The sequence below is a fragment of the Bos javanicus genome, chromosome 25 (genome assembly GCF_032452875.1).
Source record: "Bos javanicus breed banteng chromosome 25, ARS-OSU_banteng_1.0, whole genome shotgun sequence".
Lineage (NCBI taxonomy): Eukaryota > Metazoa > Chordata > Mammalia > Artiodactyla > Bovidae > Bos > Bos javanicus.
The window spans coordinates 23,743,948-23,769,816 of NC_083892.1; the positions used below are offsets into that span (position 1 = coordinate 23,743,948).

Here is a 25,869-nt window from a genome sequence, read left to right on the forward strand (position 1 = left end):
ACCAGGCTGTGGAGCCCAGTGTCTGAAAGTGCTTGGAGACCTCGATCTGGTGTCAGAATTTGAACTCTGAGCCTCCAAACAGCATGTACAGTAAATGGCATCTGATAACTACTGTGGGATCTCTGTTGTTAAAGCTGTTGTCCCAGATGGTGACCTGCATCCAGATAGGGCTTGTGCCCAGCCCAGTGCCCCCACCAGCAGAGCGGAGGTGGGGGAGCTTGGAGAGCGTGTTGGCTCATGTCTCATAAACATTTGGGGCTGTGAGAGCAACTGCGTGATCTTGCGGGATGATTCTCGGCTTCAGGATGGTGTGTTGATGCCGATGTCACGGCTGCTCTGGGCACCCCAGATACTGTTAACAAGCCTTTCCAAGCACAGATGCAGTGTTTCCTCACCATATGGTCCATGCTGCAGTGCAGGGTGCTTCAGACGGGAGATGACGTGGAATTCAGAAATCCTGAACCCCATGCACCAGAAACCTACTTAGAGGAGCCCTCCAAACTGCCCCAGTTCTCCTGACTTCCAAGGATCATGTTTCCATTTGTATGTCATTCATTCATTTGTCCAACAACCACACATCATTATGGGGCAGCTTCCACGCAGTAGGGACTGTGTCAAGCACGGGGGATACGCAGGTGAGTGAAACATTGCCCAAGTCTTCCAGAACCTGAGCTTAGCCACGGAGGGCATGGGAACCAACCATATTATGATGTTTGTTGTTCAGTTGCTTAGTCATGTCTGACTCTTTTGGGACCGCTGGGGCTGTAGTCCACCATGCTCCTCTGTCCCTGGGATTTTCCAGGCAAGAATACTAGAGTGGGTTGCCATTTCCTTCTCTCATTATTACATTATCCTAACCATATGATGACATTATTTTAAGCTGTGTAACACAGGAAGTTATCAGGGACCCTGGGAATTCAAAGGAGTTGAAAATCTTGGTGATGGAGTTAAAATTTATTTTTGCACATCAGTGTCTAAGCATTTTTTCTATTCAGGTGTGTGCTTAGTCACTCAGTCATGTCCGACTCTTTGTGAGTCTTTTGAACTGTAGCTTATGAGGCTTCTCTGTCCATGGAATTCTTCAGGCTAGAATCCTGGAGTGGGTTGCCATTTCCTCCTCCAGTAGATCTTCCCGACTCAGGGATCAAACCTGTGTCTCCTGTGTCTCTTCAGAAGGACTCCCCAGATAGGCAAAGGTCATGACCCACCTTCTCCTAGTGAAGGTGAAGAGACTCTGACATCCCTTCACCCTGCTTTTCTGGCAAGTGGATTGTGAACACGTGATGTAAATGTCCACCTCCAACTGGAACCTCCCTTGAATTTCAGGCTCTCGTATCCACTCCTCCATGTGAGTATCTCAGATTACAAGTCCAAAACCAGACTTGGTTTCTTCCCCTGAAACTGGCTTCTTTTCCAGTGTTCTCCACTTTGATAAACTACTACTTAATCATCAGCTCAGGCCAACAGTCTTGGAGTCTTCTATGACACTCTCGCTTCACACACATCCCACCCATCCTAAAGGACTGTTGGCCCTACTTTTTAAAGACATCCCAACTCTGAACGCTACTTCCCAGGTTGCCCTCTCTACCTGCATCCCTGTACCCTCAACTCCGACCTGCCTTCCAGCAATGGCCTCTTAGCAGGCAGTCTTCCTTCTGCTCTTGCCACATACCTGTGTGTTCTCAGCAAAGCAGCTGGAGAAAGATCTCTGAAAATGTAAAGCTTATGTTCTCCTCTTTCATGTTCTCCAGTGGTTTCTCATCACATATGGAATAAAACCAAGTGTCTTGCCAGTGGCCCATAAGAACCAGCACCCCCAAACCTCATGGTCTTTTCCTCCACACCCCCTGACCTTTTCCTTACTTCCTTAGCTTTGCTCACTCCCCTCTGGCATGACTGGTCACCTCCCCATTCCTCAAGCACATAAAGATGTGAGAGCATGGGCATGGTGAAATGTCAGATCCAGTCAAAAAGAACTTACCTAAAACCAGGAGAGAGAAGGAAAGTTGGGATGAAAAATTCCTGAGAAGGTAGAAGGAGACAATATTCAAAGCCCATGTGGGGAGGGGTTGGTCTTACATGTTAGAGAGCTGTCTCCTGTAGTTGTTTTTTTATTTTTATTTTTTTAGGAAGAGGGAGGCTCTATTTCTAGATATAGAAATAGCTGGTATCTAGAAATACCTAGATAGATAGACAGACAGACAGATATCAAGAAATATCTAGCTATTTCTATGTAAAGAAATTGCTGCTGAATTAAGGACCCAGGTGAGTAGATTGGTGAGGAGATAAGGGCTGAGAATGAGATTAGGGCAGCAAAACCTATCACAACAAAGCCTTAGAACAGGAGCCTAATGGCTTACTCATCTATTCACTCAACAGATATTTACCAAGCACCTGCTATTTGCCAGGAGCTGGGGGTAGATGTTTGCTTGGCCATTAGCTTAGGAGCCAAGAATAAGCTCACCCAGTGAGACTTTGAAAAAGTATCTTCAGGTTCTGAGTCCGGTTCCTTCTTTGTAAAAGTGAAAAGTAATAATACCTGCTCTTTTGATCAAAATAGTTATTTATGTGATACTATAGAGAACCCTCCTTTCATCGGAGGTAGCAGTTATACTGGAAGCTCTGTGGGGGGAAAGGACCTTGTCTGTTGTGTTCACTAGTATATTGCCATTTATGGATGTGAGCATTTATGGAACGAATGAATGAATATAACTGATTCAAAATCTTTTTTGGAAAGGGGGGACTGCTACTTCATTGATTTTGAGCATCTACTGGATACTTTGTTACTGGCAACAATTCCAGTATATCTCACACAACAATAGTTGTATCTTTTTTTTTTTTAATTGGAGTATAATTTCTTTACAACACTGTTAGCTTCTGAAGTGAATCAGCTACAAGTATATGTATATCCCCTCCCTCTTGGACCTTCCTCCCACCCCCATCTCACCCCTCTAGGGTCATCACAGAGCACTGAGCTGAGCTGCCTGTGCTATATAGCTGCTTCCCACTAGCTAGCTATTTTACATATAACAGTGTATATATGTCAATTCCCATCTCCCAATTCATCCCACCTTCCCCTCCCCCCACCCCATGTCCATATATCAGTCCTCTATGTCTGTGTCACTATTTCTGCCCTGGAAATAGGTTCATCTGTACCATTTTTCTAGATTCCACAAATGAGACGGTTTTCCCATATGTGCCCCAAATGCAGGAATTCTCAAATGCCTGGTGGTATCTATCTGTAACATGACAATCGAAGCCATTTAGGCATCTCTGTTCCCCACTACTCTCTCTGTTGCCTTCTCTAGCCCCCTCCTCTCATGGCTGTTTGCATGGATCACTGAGCTAGGCACACACTTACTTCCCTATATACACACTGGCTTGAAAAATAAAAGTCACTCAGTTGTGTCCAACTCTTTTCAACCCCATGCACTGTAGCCTGCCAGGCTCCTCTGTCCGTGGAATTCTCTAGGCAAGAATACTAGAGTGGGTTGCCACACCCTCCTCCAGGGGATCTTTTCAACCCAGGGATCGAACCCAGGTCTCCCGCTTTGCAGGCAGATTCTTTACCGTCTCAGCCATAAGGACTGGATACCGTTTTTTTGCATTGATCACTGAACTAGGCACACACTTACTCCCCTATATACATTGGCTTACAGGCTGGATACCATTTATCTCAGATGCTTCAGATAAAAAACTCAGGATCCACAAAGATCTTGACAGACTGCAGCAATTAGCTGAAGTGAAGGAGATGAATTTGAACGAGGTCAGTGTAAAGATAAACACTGAGCTCTATGAAGTCAACAGCAGAGACCGGATGAGAAGAAAACCCTAGCAGCTAAAAAAAAAAAAAAAAAAAAGCAACAAAATAAAAGAGCAATGTATATATACTGAGGGGCAAAATTCTGAAAAGGCCATGTATTAAAAATATCTATCTTTAGTATTTTTTGCATCAACATTTATTTAGTATTTTTATACTATGACATGAGTTTCATAATAAAATAAGAGAATCTAATTGGAATAAAAGTGGGATATCAGTATATTCCTTCACCTCCAGCTAAACTAATAGCAGCTCCCCTGATCAGGAAGTATGGTGATATGGGCTTGAATCAGAATATTCTTTTTTATTTTTCTACATCAGTTCCTTAGTTTTCATGTTGTTCAACTTTTCCATTTGGTTAAACATAAATATTTTCTCCTTATTCTTCTCTAATAATTGCTGTCCCAATGATTGTGCACCCCTGGCTTAAGCTTTTAAAATTCTGGCATTCGTTGGACACTATTCAAAGTGATTCACCTGTATTATCTTCTCTACAATCCTATAAGAGAGGGACTTTGATTAACCCTGGGCTTCCCTGGTGGCTCGGACAGTAAAGACTCTGCCTGCAATGCAGGAGATCCAAGTTCACTCCTTAGGTCAGGATGATTCCACTGGAGAAGGGAATGGCTACCCACTCCAGTATTCTTGCCTGGAGAATTCCATGGACAGAGGAGCATGGGGGGCTACCGTCCATGGAGTCACAAAGAGTCAGTCACGAGTGAGTGACTAACACTTTCACTTATTAACTCTATTTTTTGGATGAGAAAATGGAGAGTCAGAGTGGTTTGTGAAAGTGAAAGTGGCTCAGTTGTATTTGACTCTTTGCGACCCCAGGGACTATACAGTTCATGGAATTCTCCAGGCCAGAATACTGGAGTGGGTAGCCTTTCCCTTCTCCAGGGGATCTTCCCAACCCAGGGGTCAAACCCAAGTCTCCTTCATTGTAGGCAGATTCTTTACCAGCTGAGCCACAAGGGAAGCCCAAGAATACTGGTTGGTTTAGTCACTTCATCAAGGTGATAAGGGTAGTCAGAACTCTGAAATCAGACAATTGACTCCCCCAAAACTATGTTCCTTAGCACTGCCCCTCCAAGCAACATAATTAAATCTGACGAAAACCAAAGAGGCACACAAATGTGATGACGTTCAAAATACTGGGGAGATGATGTCTGTTCGAGATGAGTATGATTACTTATGGCCAGAGCTATTGCTTTGATCTGAAAACTGCTCACTGCCCAATCATTATACCCAAACGACGTCAAACTCCATGTGAATATCTCTGCATTAGACAAGAGGCACATTCCTCTTGCCTAATAAAAGTGCTTGCCGAGAAAGCTCAAAACCCAGTAGCAATTAATTATTGACAGAGCATGTGAATTAGAGATAAAAGAAAAGTCATTCTTTCTCCACACAGGCGATAGTAAATAAATTTAATTATGGTAGGGAAGCTGAGGGATCTTCGTCTGTATTAAGTTTTATTAGCTGAGACATTTAAAAGCGTGTCATCATAACAAAGAGGTCTTGTGTAATCCTAAATGTACCACTTTGGTGCAAGGCTCAGGAGTGAACAGACTTAATGGAGTACATGGTGGCAGATGCCCTGCTGTACTAACAGGTATGCAACGGGTTTATCGTCAATTAACTTTGGTCCACATATGCCTGCAGCAAATTGACTGTATAATAGGATCTTGAGCCTCATTTTCTCACTGATAGACTGGCCACATTGGTATTGGAGGACCAATAGCATCAAACTCCTTTAGTCCCTTGAAGCTCCCAAATAAGACAAGGCCACTCCAAAGGTGAACAGGGATGGAGGGATGGATTTGAGAAGCAACCTTGGGAAGGAAACCAAGAGATATGGAACCTGGTGTGGGATCTATCCGGCTTCCCCAGTGGCTCAGTGGTAAAGAATCTACCTGCAATGCAGGAAACACAGGAGATGTGGGTTCGATCCCTGGGTTGGAAATATCCCCTGGAAGAGGCCATGGCAACCCACTCCAGTATTCTTGCCTGGAGAATCCCATGGACAGAGGGGACTGATGGGCTACAGTCCAGTGGGTCACAAAGAGTCAGACACAACTGCAGTGACTGAGCACACACATGTGGGACCTATCATGGCCTTACTGAGCAAACTTGGGAGCCAAGAAGGAAGAAATCCCATGTATGAAACCAGATCTGTGCTAGATGTTGTCACACTGTAGGTCACACTATTGATATCTGTCATTCATTTCATTCTCAGCTGAACTTGAGGTAAGTTTCAGAATTTTGAAGATGAAGATAATAAGGCTCAGGGATGTGATTCAACTTGCTGAAGTCACAAAACCTGCTTGATTCCCTGTCCTTGGGCTTCCTTTTCCTCATTTGCATAAAGACGCCTTTGGACTAGATTGGACAATTGTGTGTTTAGTTGCTCAGCCATATACGACTCACTTGCTACCCCATGGACTCCCCATCAGGCTCCTCTGTCCATGGGATTTCCCAAGCAAGAATACTCAAGTGGGTTGCCATTTCCTTCTCCAGGGAATCTTCCCAACCCAGGGATTGAACTCGAGTCTCCTGCATTTCAGGCAGATTCTTTACCACTGAACCACCACGGAAACCCTTTGACTAGGTTTGTTGTTGTTCAGTCACTCGGTCATATCCGACTCTTTGCAACCCCATGGACTACAGCACACCAGGCTTCCCTGTCCTTCACCATTTCCTGGAGCTTGCTCAAACTCATGTCCATTGAGTCAGCGATACCATCCAACCATCTCATCCTCTATTGTCCCCTTCTCCTCCTGCCTTCTATCTTTCCCAGCATCAAGGTCTTTTCCAGTGAGTCCACTCTTCACATCAGGTGGCCAAAGTATTGGAGCTTCAGCTTCAGCATCAGTCCTTCAAGTGAATATTCAGGGTTGATTTCCTTTAGGATTGACTGGTTTGATCTCCTTGCAGTCCAAGGGACTCTCAAGAGTCTCCAACACCACAGTTCGAAAGCACCAATTCTTTGGTGCCCAGCCTTCCTTATATTCCAACTCTCACATCCATACGTGCTGCTGCTGCTAAGTCACTTCAGTCATGTCTGACTCTGTGCGACCCCACAGACAGCAGCCCACCAGGCTCTCCTGTCTCTGGGATCCTCCAGGCAAGAACACTGGAGTGGGTTGCCATTTCCTTCTCCAATGCATGAAAGTGAAAAGTGAAAGTGAAGTCGCTTAGTCGTGTCTGACACTTAGTGACCCCATGGACTGCAGCCCACCAGGCTCCTCCATCCATGGGATTTTCCAGGCAAGAGTACTGGAGTGGGGTGCCATCCCATAGCTTTGACTAGATGGACCCTTTTAATCTAGATTCAGTTCAGCTCAGTTCAGTCGCTCAGTTGTGTCCGACTCTTCGAGACCCCATGAATCGCAGCATGCCAGGCCTCCCTGTCCATCACCAACTCCCGGAGTTCACTCAGACTCATGTCCATCGAGTCAGTGATGCCATCCAGCCATCTCATCCTCTGTCATCCCCTTCTCCTCCTGCCCTCAATCTTTCCCAGCATCAGAGTCTTTTCCATGAGTCAGCTCTTCGCATCAGGTGGCCAAAGTATTGGAGTTTCAGCTTCAACATCAGTCCTTCCAATGAACAGTAGGGTGGTACTGGACACTATTTCAAAGCCTTTTACATTTATTTAATCTGCAGGTGGCCAGGGGTCAGCAAATGATATCTTAAAGGACCAGTTAGAAAATATGTTCAGATTTGCATGTGATATGGTCTCTGTTTGCAGTTATTCAACTCTGCCGATGTAGATGCAAAAAGCAGCCACAGACTTTACAGAAAGGAATGAATGGCCATGTTCCAATGACAATTTATTTATAAGCATTGAAATGTGAACCTACAATTTTCTTGTGCCACAAAATGTTAGTCTTATTATTTTTGTTTTTCCCCCTTCCGAACTACAGTCCATGGGGTCACAAAGAGTAGGATATGACTGAGTGACTTTCACTTTCACTTCACTTTAAAGATGAGAAGTCATTCTTACCTGTGGGCCATACAAAAACAGGAGGCAGATAGTAGTTTGCCCACCCTTAGGCTAGATCACCTTTGAGGTCTTGCTGAGCTCAAACACTTTCTGAAAGCCACTACAACAATCTATCCTTGATTTATTAAGCTTTTACACATGCCAGCTTCTGTGCTAAATGCTTTAAAAGCATTATCTCCTTTAATCCTTTTACAACCATGTGAAGTAGGTGCTATCATTATCTTTATTTCAGAGATTATAAAACTAATACACAGAGAAATTAAGAGTCCAACTAGGTTAAACATAACTGGCAAGAGATAGAGCTGCAATTTAAACGCCAGGTGTATAACATTCCCAAGAATGAATGCACAAGCTTTTTGCTGCCTTTTATGAAAATACTTTAATCAGAACTATAGTGGGACATATAGTCTAAAAAGGGCTTCACTGGTGGCTCAGATGGTAAAGAATCTGCCTGCAGTATAGAAGACCCATCTTCAATTTCTAGGGCAGAAAGATCTCCTGAAGAAGGGAATGGCTACCCACTCCAATATTTTTGCCTGGAGAATTCCATGGGCAGAGGAGCTCGGGGGTCTATAGTCCATGGGGTCGCAAAGAGTCGGACATGACTGAGCAAATAACACGTCTAAAAAGAACTTCCAAGTGTATATGAATTTTATTTGGTAGTTCTCCCCACTGAGCTGTTTATATCATATGTTTCATGGGACAAGTTCAGTTATTTCTGGATAGGAATAACCACTCTCTTGTTTTCCTCCTTCTTCTAGAAATGTGATGCCCAAGACTTTGGATGGGCAGTTAACCATGGAGAAGACGCCAAGTTACTTTGTGACAAACGAGGCTCCCAAGCGCATCCACTCCATGGCCAAGGACATCAAACTCATCGTGGTGGTGAGGAACCCTGTGACCAGGGCCATCTCTGACTACACCCAGACCCTGTCAAAGAAACCCGAGATCCCCACCTTCGAGGTGCTGGCCTTCAAAAATCGGACCCTAGGGCTGATCGACGCCTCCTGGAGTGCCATTCGAATAGGGATCTATGCTCTGCATCTGGAAAACTGGCTCCAGTATTTCCCCCTCTCTCAGATCCTCTTCGTCAGCGGTGAGCGACTCATAGTGGACCCCGCCGGGGAAATGGCCAAAGTACAGGATTTTCTAGGCCTCAAGCGTGTTGTGACTGAGAAACATTTCTATTTCAACAAAACCAAGGGGTTCCCTTGCTTAAAGAAGCCAGAAGACAGCAGTGCCCCCAGGTGCTTAGGCAAGAGCAAGGGTCGGACTCATCCTCGCATTGACCCGGATGTGATCCACAGACTGCGGAAGTTCTACAAACCCTTCAACATGATGTTTTACCAAATGACTGGTCAAGATTTCCAGTGGGAACAGGAAGAGGGTGACAAATGAGGCTCGCAATGTGGCGGCAAGGCTGGCGAGTTGCTAGGGAGGCTCCTGACCCAAGTCCTGAATCCCCCAGGGTCTGCAGCCTCAGCCTTGCTGGGGTGCCGAGTAGATCTCCTCCTTTGTCCAGTCAGGATTGCTTCCAACGCTGTTGGCTTAGGCAGAGAGATGGATCCCCTGGCATGAGCATAGGGTACCAGGCCTGCCTGGGTAGCAGCATCTGTTTGACCAGGTGGCCACCAGAATCCACTGCTAATTCTTGTCTTCTGCTGGTTAATCTACTCTGAAGACAGGATAAATAGCGGTCAAGGTCAGAGACAGTGCCATGAATGTTTGTTTAAATGATAAGAAAGAAGGGAAGGTCTACTTTGGGCAGGGGCCTCTCACTTTAATTTGAGAAGCCCGAGTTCTAGCCCCACATCTGGCAAAGGCCCCTGTTCGATCAACCTCTGCTTTGGCATTTCGCCAGAATACTAATTGTGGCTGATTGCTCCAGGACTCCTAGGGAGCAAGACCCTCCCTCTTAAGGTGTCTCAAGCCTTCTCCTTAAGGTCTCATCCCACAACCTTTGACTTCCTCACTCCTCATCTGATGAAGGCAGAGGCATGCACGTTCCTCACCAAAAAAAAAAAAAAGCTGACATCCCTGGAAGCCTTCCTTCTAAGAGCCTTCAAAGGGCAGTTGGGTCCCTCTCTTCATGAGTATCCTGGGTGGTAAAGAAGCTTAGCCTAGGCCCTCCTTAGAATCAGGCTCACAGGACTGCTCTTAGAGCAAGGGAGTGGCAGCTGAGCCCAGAGCTCTGAGGTTGGGAAAGATGAATGCCATCTCTGGGAGTGAAAAAGGAAAACCAGTCTTCTTGGTGGGAGGTCTCCATCTCTGAGACCCTCAGCAGCATGGATCTGAGATGAGCTATTGGAGGGGCTCTGTCCTTTAGGGTCCCCAGTGGGGCAGGGCCCAGAGAGCTGGCATGTCTTTTGTTATTAATAACCTTTAGCAACCCAACCCACAGGGGATTGATCACCATCTCTCTCTTTGTCCCACCATCTCCCCTTCGTGGTCATCTCATGCTTCGTTTGCTCGATTCAGAGATGGCACATATTGGGGCAGCAACAAGCAGACTGACTGCCTTTGTCAGACCCAGTGTCAGGGGGTGGGGGAGGGTAAGGGCTGCCTGCGGACACCCCCATCAAGGGCTGCTGCATCAGATGTCCCTTCGCATTAGTTTGATTCCATTAAAATGCAGCATTTGACATAAAACACTCTTCACAGATCTCCAGAACCAGGAACTGTTCTAGCAAAATTGGAAATATGTATGAGTGGGGGGAGGGAGTGAAATCTGTTCAACTGTTATTAAACTGTCATTTCTCCCGCTAACTGAAAACTGTGTTGTTATAAAGCTTAATGCAATCTGATTGATGGATTTTGATGGTGTGTTTGTATTGATTACCTCCATTCCCACCTCCACCCCCCTGAATTCTGGGAGTATCCCTTCTCTGGGATAGCCAGGACGACCCAGGTTATCCACTCTGCCAGGGAATTCTATCTGCAGGGTAGGATGATTCTTGAAACAGCACAAAGGAAGCAGTTCCTATAAAGGGTGCGGTGTCCTCCCCTCTTAACCCATCCTGCCAAGGAACAGACTGATGTGCAAGATTCAGAAACAATCTGACAGTTTTTTTCCAGATTAAAAAAATAGTTATTGAGTTGAAGGCAGCATATATCCCTTTACTACCAAAGTAAAAAAGGGTTTCCCTGATGGCTCAGCGGTAAAGAATCTGCCTGCCATGCCGGAGAGGCAGGTTCCATCCCTGGGTCGGGAAGATGCCCTGGAGAAGAGAATGGCTACCCACTCAAGTATTCTTGCCTGAAAAATTCTATGGACAGAGAAGCCCAGTGGGCTACAGTCCATGGGATCACAAGAGTCAGACATGACTTAGTGACTAAACCACCAAAGTAAACGAAGATACAAATAAAACTGTGCCACACGTACACATTCACACCTGTTTGAAAGAAGACAGGGCCTGCTTGATCAGAAGAATGTAGTGTGGGATGACTGATTTGGAGCCCTGTTTTATGAGCAAGGGCTTTCCGGGTGGCTCAGATAGTAAAGAAGCTGCCTGCAATGCAGGAGATGCAGTTTCCAGTCCCTGGGTCAGGAAGATCCCCCTGCAGTAGGGAATGGCAACCCACTCCAGTATTCTTGCCTGGAGAATTCCATGCACAGAGGAGCCTGGTGGGCGACAGTCCATGGGGTTGCAAAGAGTCCAATACAACTAAGTAACTAACTTCATAAGCAAAGCAAGGAGTGGCTCTGATTATGTATTAGAGGCAGCTGTGGGGGGTATTTTCAAGCTACAACGTCCTAAGGTGCACTGCAGAATTTTTAAAGGGTTGGAATCTCTCGGGTGGGGCCCAGACATCTACCCTTTCAAAAATAGTGTTATGGAAGCTGGGATGGAGAATGAGGGAAGTCTCACCTGTGTATTTCTTTGTCCCTCTCATCCTCCTTCCTCCCCTGCGTTCATGCCTTTGTGGGGATCACTTCTGAATGAGGTGGTCCCTAGGATTGATGCCTTCTTTGGAGGAATAGGTCTCTTTTGGAGTTCAGTGACAACTAAGTAAGGGGCAATCTTATAACTTAGGAGGTCAAAGGAGCAGCTCATGGTAGGAAAATTTTAAAGATATTTTTCCATGAGCTAAGAATGACCAGTGGGCTTCCCCGGTGGCTCAGCAGTAAAGAATCTACCTGCCAATTCAGGAAACCCTGGATCAGGAAGATCCCCTAGAGAAGGAAATGGCAACCCACGCCCATATTCTTGCTTGGAAAGTCTCATGGAGAGAGGAGCCTTGCAGGCTACAATCCATAAGGTCACAAAGAGTCAAACATGACTGAGCCACTGTGCATGCATACACGCAAGAATGACCACTGCTCTAGCCTACTCCATCTCTTATATAGTGGATGATCACATATTAGCTCAGCCCCTCAGTCACACCACTGTCCATGTCCCACCTCCCTGGCTGTCTAGCTGTCCCTATAAACTCAGAATATCAAGCCCTTAAAGCGTTAGTCTCTCAGTTGTGCCCAATGCTTTGTGACCCCATAGACTGTAGCCCACCAGGATCCTCTGTCCATGACATTCCCAAGGCAAGAATACTGGAGTGGGTTGCCATTTCCTCCTCGAGGGGAATCTTCCCAACTCAGGGATTGAATCCAGGTCTCTCACATTGCAGGCAGGTTCTTTACTGTCTGAGCCACCAAGGAAGCCCTCAAATGCTGCTTTAAAAAGAAACTTAGTGAGTATGCATCCTCACTTAGCTAGGAAAAGCAAATCCATCTTTTAAATGGTTAGCCCATGGTTAACAAGCCATTCTGACCTGGGAAATCAAAGTAGGAAACTCTCCCTAAGTATTTATCCCTCTTGCATAGAGCAGCAGGCTAAAGTTCTCTGGAGAACTAGGGCAGAGGCCTAAGCCTTGATATTTGGAGAATTTTTGTTTTAAGCGTCTGTTTAGTGATATGGGTGAAAGCTCACGGTTCTGAAGAGAAATGCCAACTTGGCACGTTTAAGTTCTCTTTTCGGCAGTGTCTTCTCTAGCTTGATTCTTGTGACTTGGAGTGAGTCAGCAAGCCACATCCCCTTCTTTGGTGGGGAAACTTGACCAAGGAATTGCTTCCTATCCAGCAAAGCTAAGTCAGCCTATAAAAACGGTCTCAGGTTAGTGACACTTCCACCCTACTTAAACATGAGCATGGCAACTCATGGGAGGCTGCATTTTGTATTTGATTTCAATAAGCAAAGCATAAATTGTATTTAACATTCTATTCCCTTCCCTTCCCTCGAACGGATGATTCACAGCTCTGGAAAGGTGGCTGTGAGTGGTTCAGAGATGAGAAAGGGAGAATCCATCCTTCCAAACAGTGCAGCTGGCATTGTTCTCATGCTCATTGCTTTTTGCCCATAATAGTTTGTACCTGAAAGGTATGAATGCCTTGACCTTTTAACTGATACCGCCCAGCTCAAAACACAACAGCAATAATAACAAAAACATTCAGTAGCCCCATTTATCTTAAGACTGTCTATGGAAGCCCTCACTTCAGAGTTGGAAGGATGTGGCCATTTGATGGGAATTCCCTGTACCAAGATGAGCCTCTCAGACCCAATTTTGGGACTTCCCAGGTGGTTGAGCAGCAGAGAATCCACCTACCAAGCAGGAAACTCAGGTTCGATCCCTGGGTTGGGAAGATCCCCTGGATTAGGAAATGGCAGCCCACTCCAGTATCCTTGCCTGGGAAATCCCATGAACAGAGGGGCCTGGTAATCTACAGTCCTTGAGGTTGCAAAAAAGTTGGATACGACTTAGCAACTAAACAAGACCCAATTTTAAGTTCTGGAAAGAGTGGTCCTTTCAGTTCCATGGTACTGGGAGTCTTCATCTGAGTTTCACATCTTTAAAACTTCAGTCCCTTGGTTCTGCCATCTAGATCTTCCTGGTCTGACCTGCCCCTTCTCGTTTGCCCATCCTCCACCTCCTTATTCACCATCCCACCCCCACAAAAAAAACTTCTGTCTCACTACTTTCAGAAGAGAGGTAGCCGGGTTTTATCCTTGCCTCTATCTTGGACAAGTAGCCTTCCCCATCTGAATTCTAGTTTTCCTATCTCAAAAATGGGCATATTGAATCCCTACTGGAATATCATCCAGAGTGACTGTGAGGGCCAAATTGAATCAATAGAGGGGAAGGTATTTGAAAAGAATAAAGTGCTTCCTAGGCAACAGTGGATAGTGATCGAAGTGATGATGATGATAATCATGAAGAAGATGGAGAATATGGAAGAGCAGGAGGAGGAAGAGAAAGGGGATTCCTGACAGCCCTTCTAGAACAACAAGTATTTCAAGGGTGTATCTTTACGTAGACCGGACAATTACAAGAATGCTAGGAGGACGAGAACCACCACAGATTTTGCCGTGAGCTGAGGTCAAAAGAAAAAGACAAAAATCCTCTATAAATAGCTCAGAACTGGCTGAATTTCAGGCAATTAATTGAGAAACCTTCTCCCTAGCCAGGTCAGGCCCCTTCTGCCATCACCCCATACCCAGATGGGGTCACCTCACTCTGGCCTTTCTCTTGCTCGTCACTCTATAAGGTTCTTTTAGATGCTACAAGACTCCTAGGCTCATTCACAAAGGGCCACACAGATCCTTTTGAGATGGAAATGGGGGTGACGTTTTCAAGCTTCCAAGCTATGAATTCTGTGCCTAGAACGCTGACTCCTAAGAGTTTACCTGGAAGATGAAGAGGGCTGAGAATCAGGGCAGGGGCTTGGGAGCAAGTCTCATAATAAAGTGGGCTTGGGAGACCTCCTTGGTTTCTTTGTGTAGCAAACTAGGGTGCTGGTGGGGGTAGATGAGCTCATGTGATTTCCAGGTTATCAAGGGGATGAGGATGTGTCATTTCCACATAGCAGAGATACTGGAAACCACTTATTTAAATTGTGAAAATACATTATTTCAAGGTAATAATAGTACATCATCCACCATCAGGGCGAAAAATAAAGGCCAAGAAAATGCATGAAATGTGAGTCCAAGAATGGAAGACGGCCAAGCATCCTGAGTGTCCCTGGATTCAGGAAACCAGTTGTGGTCCAGAGACAACCATGTTTCATTTGGATTTTATTCCACAAATATGTGTAGAGTAACCAAGGGGCGGTTGATAGCAAAGCTGACTTGCCTTGACAGGGATCCCAGCCTAGTGTGGAAGATGGATACGGGAAAAATGAAATACATCGGTTTGCATTGTTACGAGGGGGCACACGGTGCTATGGAAACATGAAGTAGGGGCAGCGGTGATAACTAAGCCAAAGCAAAGACCACCAGGTTCATGGCATCTAAGACCCTACTTGGCAGCATTTTGCCTCATCTCCAATCGTAAAACTATTCTTACGCTTTAGAGTTAGGCTAACACACTAAGAGGTAGACACTAACAAAATAAAGTGTAAAAAATACAAGATTGGATAATTAAGAAGGCTACAAGGCAGATATTGGCTAGGGTTGGGGGGCTAGGGGGAGAAAGAGAGAAGTATGCATGAGGATCATTGCTATCAAAGATAATCTTTCGGCAGAAGAAAAGTTGTGTATCTCTAAGTGACCATAACCAAGCCATTAATAGGGAACACAAGTCCTTCCAGAGACCCACCACCACCACCACCACCACCTTGGCATTGCCTAAGTCCAAGGTCAAATGGCACCCCTCTTTCCTTGGCTATTGGCTACTTGTTGATTCACATAGCAAGAAAGACTTCAAATCAGTAGAAATCCAACTTTTCCGAAAATGTGCAATAATAGTGAAAATGAAGACACACGCACTCACACATCTTAAGTTAGATACAGACTTGTCCTCTAGGTCGGGGATGACCAAGTCTTACCTTATAATGTGCAGATGGGAATTATGATGGCTTGGGAATTTAAGGGACATTCCCAAAGTTGCACATCAACGTAATGACTGCAGTAATACCACAAGACAGGCTGTCGCACTGGTGGATTGCAGCAGAGAAGGTGTCAGCACAGCCTGTCCTAAAGAAAAGCAGGGAATGTTTCAAAGCATATTTTCGTAATCTCTTCTCAAAGACCTCTCCTGGGCTTCAGCAGCTTTCCTTGAATAGCTCTGATTCCATCTAATCATTCTGGACCACTTGGAAAAGGATGATTTTAAAATGAATGACCAGTCAGTGCTCAGCCTTGAGGCCGTGAGTAGACAAGAGTTAGAACAGTCTGCGTGTTTTGGGGTCAGGAAGCTCTTCATCACAGCTTCTTTCTGGCTCTGAGTGGACCCATGACACCCTGCTGTTATGACATTTGTGGGATATACGTAGGGCTGAATGTGAGACAGAGTTCATTTGGGTTAACACCTCACTGGTCAGTCTTAAGCATCATGAACTCATTCCCCGCCCCTTGGTCCAAGATCAAACAAAGATCTAGGGATTTCCCTGGCAGCCCAGCAGTTAAGACTTCACCTTCCAGTTCATAGGGTGTGGGTTTGATCCCTGGTTGGGGAGCTAAGATCCTCCCTACCTTGGGACCAAAGAACCTAAACATAAAATAGAAGCAATATTGTAACAAGTTTGATGGCAACTTTAAGGAAAAACATGATCTGTATTCACAGTGACACCCAGAGCAGCTGATCCCTCTCTCAGCTGCCTGGCCCCAGGAAGTACTATCTAGCAGATGTCCTGGATGGCTCCTTCCTGGACAGCTTATTTCCCTAATTAATTTTTCATCCTTGGCTCTCATCTTCCAGCACCCTTATATCTCACTGTCTCTACTGAGAGAAGCCTTCCCTTACAGAGATGCCAGATTATCTATTCCATGTGCCTGGGGAACCTGGATCCTGGAGCTGCAGGACAGGTTATTCTGAGAAGAAAGGCAATAGAAAGTTAGGAAGAACCTTTAGGATTCTCTGAGAACTAGAATAAGGTAATGTGGGACTCCAGGTGCAGGCCAATAGAGAAATGTGTCTCTATTTCTGGAGAAAATCTGGAGAGAATTCTCTGGAGAGAATTTGTGGGGAATCTTGTCTTAAGTCTTCACTTTATCGATGCAAAATTAAGGAGCATCCTGTCTCACTTGGGGCTTTCCAGATGGCGTTAGTGGTAAAGAACCCACCTGCCAATGCAGGAGACATAAGAGAAAAGGGTCCATTCCCTGAGTTGGGAAGATGCCCTGGAGGAGGAAATGGGCAACCCACTCCAGTATTCTTGCCTGGAGAATCCCATGGACAGAGGATTCTGGCGGGCTATGGTCCATAGGGTTGCAGAGTCAGACATGACTGAAGCAACTCAGCACGCATGCAAGCACTGTTTGACTTAGGGTAACAGAAGAGCCACTCTCCCGACCTGGATGTACTGACTTGTAGCCCAACACACTTTCCACATCCTCACATCAGAGATTAAGGGGACCAACCAAGGGTACTAAAAGTAGCTTTGTCTAACAGATGGATCTCAGAAGTGGGTGCTTCTACAGAAATTAACAGGGAGACTTTTACAGGAAGCCAGGGTTGAGATTGTGCTTGATTCTGAATGTGCCGCCGCCTTGCCTTGTTGGAATGCAGTCCAACCTTTCTTAATGGTTTTGCCAAAGTCAGAGGCCCTACCTTCCAAGACACTAATGATGCAGGGGTGAGAGTGTTCTAGAGTTCTGCAAAGAACACACCTTTGTGTGGACCTAGACCTGCATGTGTTTGACCAGTGCACACATCTTTCCACTGCTCTTTGTCAAGTCTACATTTCATCTGTCAACCAGGAGAGGCGCCTCTGGATAAGGAGCAAGATGAAGTCCCAAGGAGACCACAGGGAATCAATTTTACCTCGAATCCACTGAATTAGTCTCAAGAGGGAAGTTTTAGGCAGTGATAGTTGTTAAAGCAAACCAAGTTGCTATATAACGCAGGGAGCTCGGCACTCTGTGATGACCTAGAAGGGGTGGGTGGGGGAAGGGAGGGAGGCTCAAGAGGCAGGGGATATATGTATAATTATGGCTGATTCACATTGCTGTATGGCAGAAACCAACACAACACTGTAAACATTAAAAACACAAAAATTTTTTAAAAACTAAAAAAAAGAAAACCAAGTAGGCTGTGAAATCCCCGCCACTTATTCCATTCCATCACTTACTTGGCAGGAATTTGTTTCATAGCTGTGCTAGCTGTTAAGAGAAAGGTTGTGAATAAGAAGTCTGGTGACCTATCCTCATGAAGCTTTAATAAGAAAAAGAGAAGTCCATCTGTCTGGAAAGATACAAAAGCCATCCAGTTAATAAGTGAGAAGGGCTAGAATGCCTTCCCAGGGGACATTAAGTTCTGGAATTTGATTATTAAGGGCCTCTGGGGCTATAGAAGATGTTGGCCATGTCCTTCCTTTAAGCTTCAACTCAAGAGAGGAGCTGGTATTAAGCTTTTGGGACATGTCTAACTTTTTTTTTTTTTTTTTTAACTTTTCCCTGCCTGGAAGAAACACAAAATATCCTGGTAGAGAAAAGAGAATGAGAAGAGCTGGAATTGCAGAATTAGGTTAGAACCAGGTTGGAAAAATGACAAATGGCAGTTCTTGAAAGGTTAAAAGCCTCTTACTTCACGTCCTGCACACCTTGAGAGTGGGTTCACCAAGGCAGAGGTGGGACAGGACAGAGGAGCCTTCACTCAGCTCTGTGCTGGATAAAAGGAGTTAGTCTTTTTTTCCCTAAAAAAATTCAAGAACCTCAATCCCCTTGGCAGACCCGCCTCTGCCATATCTTTACTAGCAACTTGATTACACCAGTGTCTGTGTAATAAAGGATATTTCCCCTTCAATGTACATGTCTTTAGGGGATGAGCTTTTGTTTCTAAGATCATGGGAACAGCCTTGGGAATGATAAAAATTTTTTTAAAACTCCAATAAATGGTATTTTTAAAAAAAAAAGTTGTGTGTGTTCTTTTTGATAACTCATGGAAAAAGCAATATTTAGCAATCACTTTGCTTCCTTCTATCCCAAGAGGAAAGAGCAAGTAACATTTGAGATGATGGCTACAGATTCCACTGTGGCTTCGACGATCAAAGGCAAGATTGTGTGATGAAGCAGGAGATAGCTTCTCTTCTGTCATTTCAGGAAGAAAAGATTTCTTCATTTTTATCCCATAGAAGGGCTTCTAAAGGGTGCTGGGGTGATGATCTGCTTCTGGGAATGCTTGGGGGAAGGGCTCTGGAAATAAGGGCTTTCATTACTCTGGCCATCCTGCTGAGAAGAAAAGAAAAAGCAAAAAAAATAAATAAAATGAAATGGGAACTGTTTATGCCACAGGCAGCACATCTGAGCACTGAGTCTAAATCATAGACTCACAGACCAGTCCTCCAGCCAGGATGAATCCCATCATCTATATATTCTGCTCTGGAGCTCTTGGCAAAGAATGCAGATGGGGGGGTCTCTATAAATTCCTGGTTTCTAATCTCAGTTTTGTTACTCATTCCTTTATTTCTCCCCGGATAACTCTTTTCCCCCAGATCCCTTGTATTTGTTTCAGAGATTTCCACTTTGTTTCAAACTTTGTAATTCCTATCTATTCCCCTCCCCTGTGTTCGATTGGTCAAGAAAGTGGATGTCATGGAGAAAGTCAAGGTCATCTTTCTCTGCTTCTTCTTGGTCTTGCCTATCTTCATCCATCAGATGGAAACAACTGTGCCTACCTCAAAGGAGAGAGTGAAGACTAAGAGATGACACAGTTAAGGGACTTAAAAGAGGGACTGGCGGAAAGAAAGAGCTCAGTAAGCCAGCTATTATTATCATTATGATAGATTTCTTATTCTAAATTATAAATTGCTAGCTATGGTATGAATCCTTATTCCTCCACCCATGACTCATGTCTTACTTTTGCCTTGAATCCCTAACTCTTTTTCCATTGTTACTGTTCAATTTTTAAAAGTGTTTTTTTTTTTTTTTTTTTGCTTTGTTAATTTCATTTATTTATTTATTTAGTTTTTTGGCGGCTCCACATGGCATGTGGGATATAGTTTCCTGACCAGGGTTTGAACCTGCACCCCCTGCAGTGGAAGCTTGGAGTCTTAACCAGTGGACCACCAGGGAAGTTCCTTGGAATTCCCAGTTCTTAACCTCTGGGATCATGTAACTTATTCATTCACCCCCCTCTTCCCTGGTCTTTACATTTAATGTCAATCTAAAACAGATGGTCCCATCATTAATTTAAAGACAAAAACATTCTGTAGCACTTTCAAGACCCCATACACCATCCCACCTTTGGAGCTGAAGTTTTGGAAAGTAGATTCTACCCTCTGCATTCTCTCACTTTCCTCTTCTCACACCCCTGACCTGAGCTCTGCTATCAGCTTCTGTTGTTGTTCAGTCGCCAAGTCGTGTCTGACTCTTTGCAACCCATAAAGAGCAAAAATAAAATTTGCAATTGCCAAATTTAGGGGGCATTTTCAACCTTTATCTACCCAACCTTTCTTTAACATTTGACACTGTTGATTACCCCTTCGTTCCATGAGCACTCCTGCTTTATCTGCCATATCATGTCTCCCAAACTTCGCCCACCTCTTTCTTTTTCTTCTTCGTAGATGCCTCCTCTCCTTTCTTTTATTCCCCATCAATAGTGGAGGTTGCTATCCTTGGTCCATTTCTCATTATGTGGACATTCTGCGTGGTCTCATTTACTCCTATGGTTTCAACTATGTCATAAGCTAGCTCCCAAACCTATGGGGCCAATGGCCATAATTATTTTGACAGACATCGTTGATAGCTTATTCAACAACTATCTAGTCCTATTTTTCTTGATAACAGAACCCTGGTTTTGTTCTGGAACGACATGACAATATACACATACAAAGTGGACCTCTTCCACAACACCAAGGAATGAACCATGACCAATATAAGCAATTATGCTCATTTAATTCCCCATTGTCAGGAGACTTGTGGCCAGTGAGAATTGAGCAGTGGACAGCTCAGGGCTTTTGAGAAATATAATCTCTAAAGATTAAAAAATAAAAAGTGGCCAGTGATAAGATAAAGAAGGATAGCAATTCATTTTTTTCTTCTTTTGACTGTTACTGTGAAAGGATGATAGATTTAGAGTTGTGGCAGCCATATTGTACCCGTGAGTACAAGCATAGCCAACATGAGGATGTTGGAGTAGGACTCAAGAAAAGAGCCTGGCTCTTTTTTGGTGTTATTGATCTACTGAATCATGCAACCCTGTAACTACCTACCTCCAAGCTTTTTGTCAAGTGACAGAAGAAACATCATTGGGGCTTGAGACACTTGTAGTTATAAATTTTTTTTTTTTTTTTTTTGCATATTCAGTTCAGTTCAGTTGTTCAGTCGTGTCTGACTCTTTGTGACTCAATGGACTGCAGCATGCCAGGCCTGCCTGTCTATCACCAACTCCCGGAGTCTACCCAAACTCATGTCCATTGAGTTGGTGATGCCATCCAACCATCTCATCCTCTGTTGTCCCTTCCTCCTCCTGCCTTCAATCTTTCCCAGCATCAGGGTCTTTTCAAATGAGTCAGCTCTTCACATCAGGTGGCCAAAGTATTGGAGTTTCAGCTTCAATATCAGTCCTTCCAATGAACACTCAGGACTGATCTCCTTTAGGATGGACTTGTTGGATCTCCTTACAGTCCAAGGGACTCTCAAGAGTCTTCTCCAACACCACCATTCAAAAGCAGCAATTCTTCTAATTCCAAGTTAGAGGAATCCTATTAAATCCCAGTCAGGATGTCAACAACCACCATTAGGGTAAACAACTCCCAAAATCTCTATCCTAAGTTAAGGACAAATATTGAGGATAGTGATAGTTAATGTATTTGAGTAATTGTATATTCATCCCTCTAAACCCATAAGCAGTGTTCAGTAGCTGATCACTCATCTGTCCATACAGCACTCCTTATTTGGTGTCATATCACTGACTTTCTATGTTTTACCTCTACACTGCTGGCTGCTTTTCAAATTTACCTTCTGGTTCCTCATTTTCCAGGGTTTAGTCTTTCTTCATCTACATTTATTCCAGATGATCTCATATATTTTCATGGTTTTAAACACCATGCCTATGCTGGTGACTCTCAATCACACACTTTTAGCCCAGATCTCTCTATTTAACTCCAGATTCTTACATCAAACAAACCCTTGACTTGCCCATTTGGGGATTACAAGAAGTGTCTCAATCATAATGCACTCAAGTCAAATTCCAGATGTTTTAACCCAGCCACCTCCGTTCCCCCAATGTCTTTCCATCTGAGTAAATGGCTTCTTTGTCTTTCCAAGCCCCAAACTTATATTCATCCTCATTTTTCTCTTCCTTCTATCCTTTGTATATACTTTAAAAGCAAGTATATCCAGAATTCAGCTGCTTCTCATCTCCTCCACTTAGGACTATCAGCTTTAGCAAATAATTGCATAAGACATATTTATACTCACAATTTACATTTCCCTTATGGTCTTCTGAGGTCTTCTCATCAGTGGTCACCCCTCCTCTAATTTAGTCCCTTTCTTATTTATAATCAGTTCTGAATCTGGAGCTATGTAAGCTGACAAGGGAAACTAATGATAACATCCTATTCCAGTAATTTGGCCACCTGAAGAGCTGACTCACTGGAAAAGACCCTGTTGATGGGAAAGACTCAAGGCAGGAGGAGAAGGGGACAATGGAGGATGAGATGGTTGGGTGGCATCACCGACTCACTGGACATAAGTTTAATCAAACTGGGGGAGATGGTGAAGGACAGGGAAGCCTGGCATGCTGCTGTCCATGGGGTCACAAAGGGCTGGACATGACTTAGCAACTGAACAACAACTAATAAACTACTCCTGCCTCTTATATTAGTCAGTCACCTCTTTTACTGGCAGTGACAGCCTGACTCAAATGAGATGAGGGACTAAGGGGAACTTACTGGCTCATTGAACCTGAGATTTCTAAAAGGTGTTGGCTTAAGGTAGAGATTCAAGGGTTGAATAATATCAGTGAGTTTCATCTTTTTCAATCCTTTCTCCTTCACTCACTCTGTTTTCTGATATTTTGCCTTCACCTTCACAGATCTCTTCTAAGAGTCTTATTCTCAGAGTCTTTTCACATTATATTACTATGACTACTTACAGTCCAACCTACATAACACTTAACAATTCCCCAGAAAACATATTTTCCTAAGAACTCCATCAAAAATGGGTCACATGGCCACTCGGGAACCAATCACTGTGACCTAGGCCCTAAAGCACTCTCCTAGCCTGGCTTAAGTCCCACCTGGGGGCCAAACAGAGCCAGCCCCTGGCCCTTATGACTTGGAAAACATAATTATTGAAAGGGGGGGAATTATTCCAAAAGGAGATGCTGGCAAGTCGATAAAATGTTTTTCATGGTTCCCTATTGGTTTCTCATTTTCATGATAGATTCCAAGTTCCTCATTAGCACATAAAGATTTTTACAGTCTGTTCCCAAACCATCCCCTCCAGTCTCCTACTCAGCAACTACTGCGTGCTCAGTGGTCCTGCCACACTGGTCTGTCATCATCCCATACAGTTTCTGCTCTACCTGTACTTGCGATAGTTTCCCTACAACAATTCTTTCTTCTCCTACAAAATAGTATTCATGCGTAAAGACCTGATGGAAATGTTCCTTCCATGAGTCCCTTGCTGAATTGGCTGTACCATCTTCTGCATTTTAAATACTCTACAATGCCATGGAGATCCCATCACTTATTTCTCTGAGCCATCATTTGGGGGGATAGGGTAGGAATGTCTCATTCAGCTCTTCTCCACTGATGCTGCATCTTAGGATTGATACAGCAAATATTGAACAAAGGGATGAATGAAGAGTGCAATGAATGAGTAAGCATGTTATTTGCTGAGGAGAGCACCAGGCAAAGAGATTTCAGTCTTCATCTGAATTCACTTGAGTGCACTTCCTGCTATATAATTATCTATTGGGGGGGTGCTTTTTTATTGGAATATAATTGCTTTACAATGCTGTGTTCATTTCTGCTGTACAATGCAGTGAATCAATTATATGTATATATACATCTCTTCCCTCTGGGACCTCCCTCCCACACCCTTCGTCCTAACTCTCTAGGTCATCACAGAACACCAAGCTGAGCTCCGTGTGCTTTACAGCAGGTTACGACTTGCTATCTATTTTACACATGGTCCTGTGCGTGCATGCTAAGTCGCTGAAGTTGTGTACCACCTTTTGTGACCCTATGGATCATAGCTCACCAGGTTTCTCTGTCCTTGGGATTCTCCAGGCAAGAATACTGGAGTGGGTTACCATGTCCTCCTCCAGGGGATCTTCCCAACTCAGGGATCGAACTCATGTCTCTTAGGTCTCCTGCATTTGCAGGCCAGTTTTTTACCACTAGTGCCACCTGAGAAGCCTGGTGTATTTACGTCACGCCTGATCTTCCAGCTCGTCTCGTCCTCCCTTTTGCCCCCTGCGTCCACATGTCCTTTCTCTACATCTCTCTTTCTGTTCCCATCCTGAAAACAGGTTTGTCTGTACCATTTTTCTAGATCCCGTGCATGTGTGTTAATATGCAATATTTGACTTTGAACAGGCCCGTTACCTTCTCTTAATCTCACTTTCCTATTGTTGCTTGTTTACCCACTGAGCATACCGCTCTCTTGTGAAGGGATGGAAAAAAGAAAGAGAAGAGCTGTGCACATCTCCACTGTGTATTTTGCCAGGTTGGGATGGGCATCTGATTTTTCCTCTGGAAAACATCATTAAGGACTCCAAAAGGTAAGGTAAACTGTCCAGACAGTTTTTATCTCTTTGGAGACAAGGCCTTGGAGACTCCAGACCTCAATCAATGTTCCTTTCAGCATGTTATCACCATGAATAAAAATCCCCACATTTATGTCTGACGAAATGCCATCTAGGTGGCTCAGTGGTAAAGAATCCACCTGCCAAAATGCAGGAGATGTGGGTCTGATCTTGGGGTCCAGAAGATCCCCTGGAGTAGGATATGGCAACCCACTCTGGTATTCTCACCTGGGAAATGCCATGGACAGAGGAGCCAGGCGGGCTCCAGTCCTTGGCTTAGCAGCTGAAAATAAGCATGAGAGGCCATCTGTTCCCTTTATTTTAAACTAGCATTCGTTGAGCACTAGGTGTCAAGTACTGTTGCCGCCACCTGGGATGCTCTTTAGCCCGATGTCTGCATGACCCATGGCATCATTCCACCAGGTCTTTGCTCAAAGATCCCTATCTTAGAAAGACCATCCCTGACCACTCCGTCTACAGTCAGAACCCCTCCGCCTTGGGGTTGTGTGCCTTTAACCTGTACTATTTTTGTACACAGTACTTCTCAGTAACTGCTGTTACATGACAGTGTGCATCACCATGATGCAGTTGATTGCTCACTCTCTGTCTCGTCCACTGGAACCTAACCCGGGGGGGGGGGGGGCGGGGCGGCGTTGAAGGTGGGCAAAGACCCTCCTGGATGTGGTCTACCACTCTGTCCTGAGCTCCTGGAAATACAGGAGCACCTTGCATACAGTAAGCACTCAAAAAATATTCACCAAGCCAATGAAGACATATCTAGCACCTCTTATAGATTGTTGCACTTAACTTTACCTAACAACCCTAAGCTCATGCATGTTCAGTCACATCCAGCTCTTTGCGACGGGCACATTCCATGGACTATAGCCCACCTGGACTGTCCATGGAATTTTCCAGGCAAGAATATTGGAATGGGTTGTCATTCTCTACTTGAAACAACCCTATAAGGTAGGTAGTCATATCGTTCCATTTTATAGATGAGGAAGCTGGAGCCTGGAGGAGTTAAGAGGTCAATTTAAGATCATGTAACTAATAGGCGGCAGTGCCAGAATCCCACCCAGGGTCCAGTTGAGCATCTTCCTCTTTGGAGAATCTCTAGGCTTCTCTAGAAAAGCCAAGATGAGATTTTACATTCAAGTTCTTAGCGCAACATTTTCCCAGGCCAACCATTCTCTGTCACCGTGTGGACTCCAGAGGAAAGAGATTTACTGAGCTATTGCTGGACCAACACAGATGAGTTATGGGGCTGACTTCTTGTCTTCGCAGGTTATAAATTGTTTTCCCATCCACGGACTCAGATTTCAGTTATGATTCCCATTCTGCAGAGAAAGAAACA

General features: G+C 44.5%; 1 protein-coding gene across 1 annotated transcript in view; it reads left to right on the forward strand.

Annotated features, from left to right (window-relative positions):
- Positions 1-10,633, forward strand: part of HS3ST4 (heparan sulfate-glucosamine 3-sulfotransferase 4) — a 499,499-nt gene extending 488,866 nt beyond the window's left edge. The window contains exon 2 of the mRNA XM_061401473.1: positions 8,591-10,633. Within this exon, the coding sequence (XP_061257457.1) occupies positions 8,591-9,227 (637 nt within the window). The 3' untranslated portion in view covers positions 9,228-10,633. The remainder of the gene's footprint in view (positions 1-8,590) is intronic.
- Positions 10,634-25,869: the final 15,236 nt, after the last annotated feature.